The sequence below is a fragment of the Gavialis gangeticus genome, unplaced genomic scaffold (assembly GCF_001723915.1).
Source record: "Gavialis gangeticus isolate Ggan-Ray unplaced genomic scaffold, GavGan_comp1, whole genome shotgun sequence".
In the NCBI taxonomy this organism is placed as follows: domain Eukaryota; kingdom Metazoa; phylum Chordata; order Crocodylia; family Gavialidae; genus Gavialis; species Gavialis gangeticus.
The window spans coordinates 13,043,996-13,051,967 of NW_017729033.1; the positions used below are offsets into that span (position 1 = coordinate 13,043,996).

Genomic DNA, 7,972 nt, shown 5'->3' on the forward strand with positions numbered 1-7,972 from the left:
TTTTGTTGTTCTCCCGCCCTGGTGGGGGGTCGGGCTAGAGGATCTACTAGGTCCCTTCCGACCCTTAATCTATGAAACTATGAAACTATGAATTGATCAAAGACAAGAATACCCAGTTACCGGTGGGGGCACATTTCTGACAAGAAAACCACGCTCTCTCCAATCTCTCAGTTCGAATCCTCAAAGGGAACTTAGAAAACACTTCTCAGAGATGAGCCTATGAACTCCACTTCATCAACCTCCTGCATACAAAAAATTGTGGACTAAATATAGATATTGGATTTATGACACATTATAACCTGCCTGACATCCGACTCCCCAGGTACCTCTCCACTATTTAACTGCTACATTCATCCCACTTCTCTCCCCTCCCCTCCCCACCCAGCCTGTCTCTCACCCACTGACTCCTCAATTTACATCTTCACTGACTGCCTCCCTTGCCTTCAGCCCAGCCTCTGGCTTCTTTAGTATTCATTCCCTCCAGAAAGAGCACACACCAACTGCAGAGACTTCCTCAGCCTGACGAAGGGTTTTTAAACCCAAAAGCTTGCTTAAAAAATGTTTTTCCAACTATTTAAGTTGGTCTAATAAAAGATATCAGATTCACCCAAGGAACCTTAGTAGCTTATTGGGCATTCACTCAGGAAATAGGACACCTGGATCCTATGGTTTCCTTAGCTTAAAGGGATTCAGACCCATATCTTACACCACATAGGGCAGTGCCTGAGCTACCAAGCAGCGGCACTTACAAACCCTCTTAGGTTGAAGCTGGGAGCTTATTAGCATACATACAACACAGCATGAAGGATAAATCCATACCGCAAGCTTACCATGGCCAGGCAGGCGTGCCCTCAAGCATGCCACACTGCTCCAGGCAGTATCACTTCTGCACCAGAAGCTATGAAGCCATGTCTGCACAGCACTACATGCTAAATACTTAGCACTGCTGAGAGTTATTTGAGATTCTTGGATGCAAGAGTTCAAGTAGCCTTGGCTTTTCAAATGAAAAAAAATCTGATCTGGGCTAAACTGGTGTTTTTCCATGAAATCAAAGGGGCTCAGAAGAGGAATGAGATTCTAGCTACAGGGCACGTCTACACGAGACACTTTACTTGATATTAGCACAAATTACTGTGCAGTAGGTGCGTCTACATGAGACGCGAGCTGCTCAGTAACCTAACTCTACTGTGCAGTAGCACGCAGGGCAAAAACTATGCTAATACACTACTGCGCAGTTGTATTAGGCTACTGTACAGTTAGCATCACTAAAAAGCCATACATTAGCACTACACCATAGTGTAGCCGTACACCGGCAATGGTGCAGTAGCACCAGCTACTGTGTATTGATTTAGTACTTAGTTGTACAAGTACTAAACTTAATGAGCAGTAACTATGGCCCATTAATGAACATGTAGACACACCCAGTAAGCATCAGTATCTACACATGCAGATGCTTCCTATGCAATAATTTGCTTTAATCATGAGTAAATTTGCTACCTGTAAATACAAGTAGCAAACTTACTTGTGATTAGTTACTGAGCGGTACAGTACATGTAGATGGCTGACCAGGACCAAATTGCACCTGGTCAGCCAGACAGCAGAGAGCAGGAGATTGCTCCCTGCCCTCGGGAGCTGCCTGTTGCCAGGGTGGGCTCTACCACCAGAAGCTGGGTGGGTTCAGTGTCCCCCTACCCCAGCAGCAGGGAACTCCCAGCCCCTGCTCCCCGATCAAAATTGCAGAGTGCGGGTTGGGAAATCCCTGCATGGGGAGAGTTTCCTGCCCAGCCTAGAACTGGCTGGGACCTTCCCCTGGCTGGGTCAGGATCCAGCCAGTCCCCGGCTGCGTGGGGAAGTCTGATTGTGCAGCCTGGGGGCGGCTGGGGACGGTTGTGTTTTGGCCAGTCCCCAGCAAGCTCTGGGATGTATGTGCAGACTTCCCCACTCAGCCTGGGGCTAGTCGGGAACTGTCCTGGTCAGGCCCCATGCCCTGATCGAGTGATTGAGGCGTGGGGCTTAGAAAGAGCTGGGGGGTCAGGTCCTAGACCTCTGCCCTGATCCGCTGGTGGGACAGCTAGCAGTGAGCCCCTGGCTGGGCGTGGATTCCCTGCAGCTCTTTCCAAGCCCCCTGCCCCCAGTTAGAGAGCCAGGGCCAGGAGCTCCCTGCGGCCAGGGCAGAGGGACATTGTCCCCACCCAGGCTCCAGTGGCAGAGCCCGCCCCCACAGCAGGTAGCTCTAGGGGGCAGGGAGCAATCTCCCACCCCCACCAGAAGACAGCTGTCTCCTGGCCCCATACTCCCTACTAGCTCCTGGGCTAGCACCCAGGGTGAGCCTAGAACTCCCCCTGACTGCTGCAGGGGGCTGGTGCAGGGCTGGAGGGGGTGGGTGCAGGCTGCTGCCAGAAGCAGCAAATCTGCTCCCACATCCCAGCATGTGTAGATGCCTGCCCGGGGTAGGTTTACTCCATAGTACTTTAAAGTAAACCCATCCCACATCATTTGTACATGTAGACAGAGACCCAAGTAAAGAAAAGCCAGACCTCTAGCATGAGCATAACTGGCTCCCACGAAGGGTATATGAGCTATCTTTAGATGAGGCCCTGAAGGAGTTGCCTTATTTCACACTAGCCGCAGTGAGGAGTGTCATTTCAAGAGAAAGTAATGAATCAAACCATTTTATTTTACAGAACTTGTCAGAGCATCATGTCTAATCCACTGCTGTCTCCTCCTGGACTTGGGTATTCTTTACGAGTCATTTTAATACACCAACTGCTCATAAAAATCCTAGTTCATAATCAGGCTCCTTAGGACTCAGCCTAGTTCAGGTTTGGTGGAATAATTACCAGTATCATAGGCAATGCTTAAGAATTAATCAGTAATCATCAGTTCTGGTCCTACTTCCATGGAAGTCAAGTTAGCAGATTGGATTGAATTCTGCCATCCCCTACTCATGTTAACTAGCACCTGTTCCACTGGCCCAGCCAATGCTTCCAGTGCAACCTGGGGTCAAATGAAGGCCCAGTGCAAAGCCTATTGAAGGTAATGGAAAGACTCTGATTGATTTCAACAATAAATTAGCATTGGTGCTAGTATAAAGATGAGCACTAGCATCTTGCCCACTCTGAGCAGGGTTTGGCTGACTGTCCATCAGTCAATTGAATCTAGTTCAGGGATTGACATAGCATGACTAACTGAAGTGGTACATAGGCATAACTCAAGTCCAGGTTACATGGTGATGGCAGTCACCTTTTCAAAGAGCAGTTCTCACAGTGACCTATTAAAATGCAAATAAAGATGACATCTCTGTTATCACTGTTCTCGGTTCTTACTCCTGCACCCCCACTGATACTACAGTGACAGAGAAAAAATGAGTGAAAAGATACAAGCGTAACTAAGTCCACAAATTTGTTTTCTTCTTTTTTTCATTCAGTATTAATTCTCTGATATTGCCTGATGACATAGCATTAGTAAACAAGCTCACTTAATTGTGGGCGACTGAGCAAAGCATTACATGGTGACAGTTAAAACTAGAGAATGTCTGATACCACCCTAGATCTCCTTAAAAGAAATGTTTTTCAAAGAAAGCTTTAGTAGGTAAGTAACGTCCTGCCTTATTTCACATACAGAACATTATTTGAAAGTCACTGGAGGTTTTCAGCAGAATTCAACCCCAGGAGTCATTTACAAGGCACTTTGAGAAAAGTTTAGACCGTTAGGAAGTACAGAATGAAAGCAATGCACATGAAGGTTAGTTTCTCCTTTATGAAGTTTGGGCCACGTTCTGTGCTCAATTAATCATGTATAAATGTAAAGTAATTCCACTGAGGTCAATGAAGTTATTCTGGATTTCCCACATTAACGTAATATGAATATGGCCTGTTGTGTAGAAGCTTTTAGGTTATCTGGCCAGAACCCCACTGACCTCAAGGGCAGAATTCGGTACTCAAAGTCTACATCTGTGAAGAAAATTGATCCACCAATTTTTTATAGAAAAATAAAGAGCTTGAGACAAATAACATAACTAAACATGCATTTACATGAGGATTCACTTGCTGGTTACTTCAAACAAAAGCTAAAAAAAAAGCCAATATCTGCTTACAAAGATAACTGTCACACAGCAGCTTCCCTTCATTCATTCATGCATGAGCATAAAACCATTTTAGCAGTAACAAAAACATTCCCAAGTTCTCTGTCTCAAACAATTTGCCTTGAAGCAGGTGATGTCTTTCAAGAGGCACGGAGTGAAAGGTTGACTAAAGAGACCAAGGCAAGATCAAGTTTTGATAAGCTGCCACTAACATGAATGTGTTAAGGACCTACTGACTTTAAGCATTAGTGCCCTCTCTCTCTATGTATATGTTACAGGAGCATATGCACAATTAAAGCACAATGACATACAGTATCTCTACCATGCAGCACCTTGTGAGATCTTTTACAGAGAACTCAGGGACTCATTGTAACGGCAATTGCATCACGCATATTGCAGTCCATCGAATTCAGCTCCAACTACAACGAAGGAAGCTGAGAGCGCTTTGTAAGCTCAGGTCCATGTAGCAGGTCACAGTGCATTTAAGGCACACAAGCGGGATGATCACTCTGTCCTAATGAGAGGAGCTTTGTGGCAAGCTGCAAATGACTCACAAGGAAGTGCTGCTACTCAGATTCTCAGCCTTCGCTGATGCTATCCAGACTCTATCAAGTTAACACCAGCTGCGGCCACATCAGACTTTTGTAAGGAGCAGGCTTTGGCATTTACTTTACAATAACTTTTCTCTTACCTATCAAAAACCACCGCAGCATAAGCAGGCTCCGCAAATATGACTTCCCCAGACAGGAATTCTCTGACTGCCTTCAAAGCCCTGCCTTTGCCTTCCGACGTGAACACTTCCACTGTCTCCATTCCCCCTTTTGTCATGTCAGGGAACCCCAGCTCCTAATGCGAGTGAGCCAACTCTCTTGTCACTCCTGCTATTTCAACACCTTCAGCCTGACCCAGGACCAGTCCTATATATGGACTACGTTGCCTCCTCCCCCCACCCATTTTCCATAGGAGGGGAGGGGGAGAAACCCTTTAGCTTAATGCAGTGCTAAGCACAGAAGCCAAATGGTTGGTCATGCATTACCAGTGCCGTCAGCTTCATTAGGAAAAGCCCATCTGAAAAACTCACTGGCATTGTTTCTGCCAGTTGAAAGCTTTTGTATATGTTACGACCACCGAGTGTAATTTATTCTCTCCCATTGGAAAGAGAATGCATTCACTTTAACGGGGTATTTTTAGAAACCACATGCTTCTGTCTATCAGGAGCCAACAGCTGAGACAGCCATAAGTGGTGGGCTGGGTTGTGTGTCTGGGGTTCTTTCCACTGTCATTTAGGCTCTTCCAGAAATCAAACAATGCTGCTTTATTTTTACCCTCCAGGAGATGTGCTGGAGGCAAGGGTGAGGAAGGTCTGTCAAACATGCAGGCTAAAATTACCCCATCTGCTGCAGCAGAAAACAGGCACAAAAGAGAGATGCTTGCCACATGCCAACTGAGTGACTTGGAGAAGTGCAGGGAATGAGCTGGAAGGCACCTCTTTAGAAGCAGGCATGACATATTAGCTGTCTGTCAGGAGTTCAACAGACTAAACTCAATGAAATGCTAGCTAGCTTGGGGGCTGTGCTTCTCCCCGATGCAGCTCTACGGAATTCAAAGGATGGTCTGGACCCAGAGCAGGTAAAGAGAGGATAATATCCCCAGTGAGCTCAAATGATTTATAAAATGGGACATTGTTTCTACCCTTCACCTGCACCCATCAGTGTAAAACCAAAGTAACACCACTGAAGTCACTGGGATCCCTCCAGATTTCTGCTGATGTTAATAGAAAGAAGAATCTTGCTGTGAAAACTCAAACTAGTCAGTATTGGTATTTGGTATTTCAGTATTATTTATTACTACTTTGTATGTCTAAGGTCCCAGTAATTTTACCACATCTATCACTGGGAATCCAGAGTGCCTTGCGCACATGAATGAATGTAGACTCTGTCCCTTTGTGAGAGAAGTAAGGGCTATTTCTGCATAACAGATGGGTAAACTGAGGGATAGAGAGATGTACTGGTCAGCCCACCCAAGTTTCCTGAGTTGGAGGATGAGTGTCATCTACCTTGAGCAGTATGTAATAGGCCGGTGTACACAGATGGATTTAGGACTTTGGAGTGGTGTATCATCACATGTAACAGAACGCATATCTTTCTCCAAGTAAAGAGAGCCTAGATGTTTTATTAGTATGCTAAGGGGCTAGCACTATATTATTTAAAGATCAAAGCAAAAACAAATACAACTATTGGAGTGTGCGCTAACTTGATAGATTATACATGCAGTTTTAGGGAAAAAACACAACAAATTAGGCAAAATAGTCAAAATAAGTCAAAAGATATTGTGCCATTAGTCCTGTAGTCATTCTAGTTAAATGTATGTCTCTTAGTCAGATTCATAAAACCAAATCTTGAGCATCTGAATAGTGCTCCCAGTACTTCTCTATCAGCCATGTCTACACTTAAGTTAATATTAAGGACCATTAAAAAAAAGAGAGAGTCATTGACACACTGTGGAGAGACAGTAGCAGGAATCAGGGAAATGATAATGGGCCAAGAAGTCAATGGACTCCCTCAGTGCTGCCTGAATCGAAATGCTGCTATTCCACCCAGGCGGTTGATTTTAAAGTTTGGGCGGAGCATGAATCAAAGTGGGGACAGGAAGAGAGGGAGGAGGAGAGAGTGCAACTGCACCACTGCACCCTCCTAGATCTGTCTCTGCTGGTGTGTGTGCGTGTGCGTGCTTGTATGCATGCGTGTGTGTACACATGCATATGTGAGTGCCACTGCTATCTTTTGGATAGTTTCCAAACTGTTCAGCTCTGCATCTTAGACTTTATATACAGCCAAGAGTTAATGGAGATTCTTCTTTAGTGAAAATAACTGAAGTAACAATAGGAATCACATAGTAATGTAAATACCTACTCTGAGGTTTTCCTGAGCCTGATAAGCATGAACTAGTTATTTCCAGAAACATAAGCAAATTCAGGCTGCTCATAGTGCACGTGATGTGTAATAGTGCTCTGATTTCTATCCAGCCAACCAGACACCTACCTTTATTGCTAAACACTACTGGGGGGTCTGTGCTTTTGAAGCAGAGGATCTGAGTTGTACCGCTGCCATCCAAACATCTGAGCAGTCATGCTGTGCAGCAGAGGAGAAACTGCAGTCCAAGACTTTGGATTCATTACAATATCTTTCGCCTCTTGGTGCCCTACCACACCAACTTATGGGTGCGAAGATGTAGCCCTGCAATGGCAAAAGACAAGAGTCCCTTCCAGTCAAGATGCTGAAGCTGATCACATCTGTCTTGATATTCGTGCTCAACTCCTCTGAATGCAAGTGCATCAGTTGAAGAGTGGATACCAGTTAGAAATAGATGAGTCAATAGCAGTTCAGTGCCTCACGTTTTGATTTGATATGAGATACACCTCTATATGAATGATACTTTTAACCTTTTGCCATAACATACTCCTCAATTTTGTGTGTGCAATGGAACTCCTACCCCATTACTGAAGGAAAGAGGGAGCTGAGGATCAGCTGGCCAACTCCAGCCTCCTGGACAAACTGATGGTGGCAGAAGGCCCTTGAATAAAATGCCTGCCTGCCCCAGGTGCAGCCAGTGACTGACAAGCCTGGGGTGGAAGTAGTGGTTCAGGTGCCCCAGAGAGAGAGATAAAAGCCCAGGACCTGAAGCAAGTTGGGCAGTCTGGCCCCACAGACTGTAGGAAGCAGAGCTCCAGGGAGGACTAGGGCCTGACCAGACAAGGATGAAGGACTCCAGGCTGCAGAGATGCTGCAGGAAGCCCCTGCAACACCTGGCAGCCAAAGATAAGTATTTTGGGGCCCGGCACGGTGGTTTTCATAGTTTCTAGGGTCGGAAGGGACCTGAGTAGATTAT

The 7,972-nt window shown here is 45.6% G+C and overlaps 1 protein-coding gene across 2 annotated transcripts in view; it reads right to left on the reverse strand.

Moving 5' to 3' along the window:
* SMYD1 (SET and MYND domain containing 1) overlaps nucleotides 1-4,992 on the reverse strand; it is a 61,918-nt gene extending 56,926 nt beyond the window's left edge. For both annotated transcript variants that reach the window (XM_019526631.1, XM_019526630.1), the window contains exon 1: nucleotides 4,776-4,992. In XM_019526631.1, coding sequence (XP_019382176.1) covers nucleotides 4,776-4,912 — 137 coding nt within the window. In that variant the 5' untranslated portion in view covers nucleotides 4,913-4,992. The remainder of the gene's footprint in view (nucleotides 1-4,775) is intronic.
* Between the last annotated feature and the right edge of the window lie 2,980 nt (nucleotides 4,993-7,972).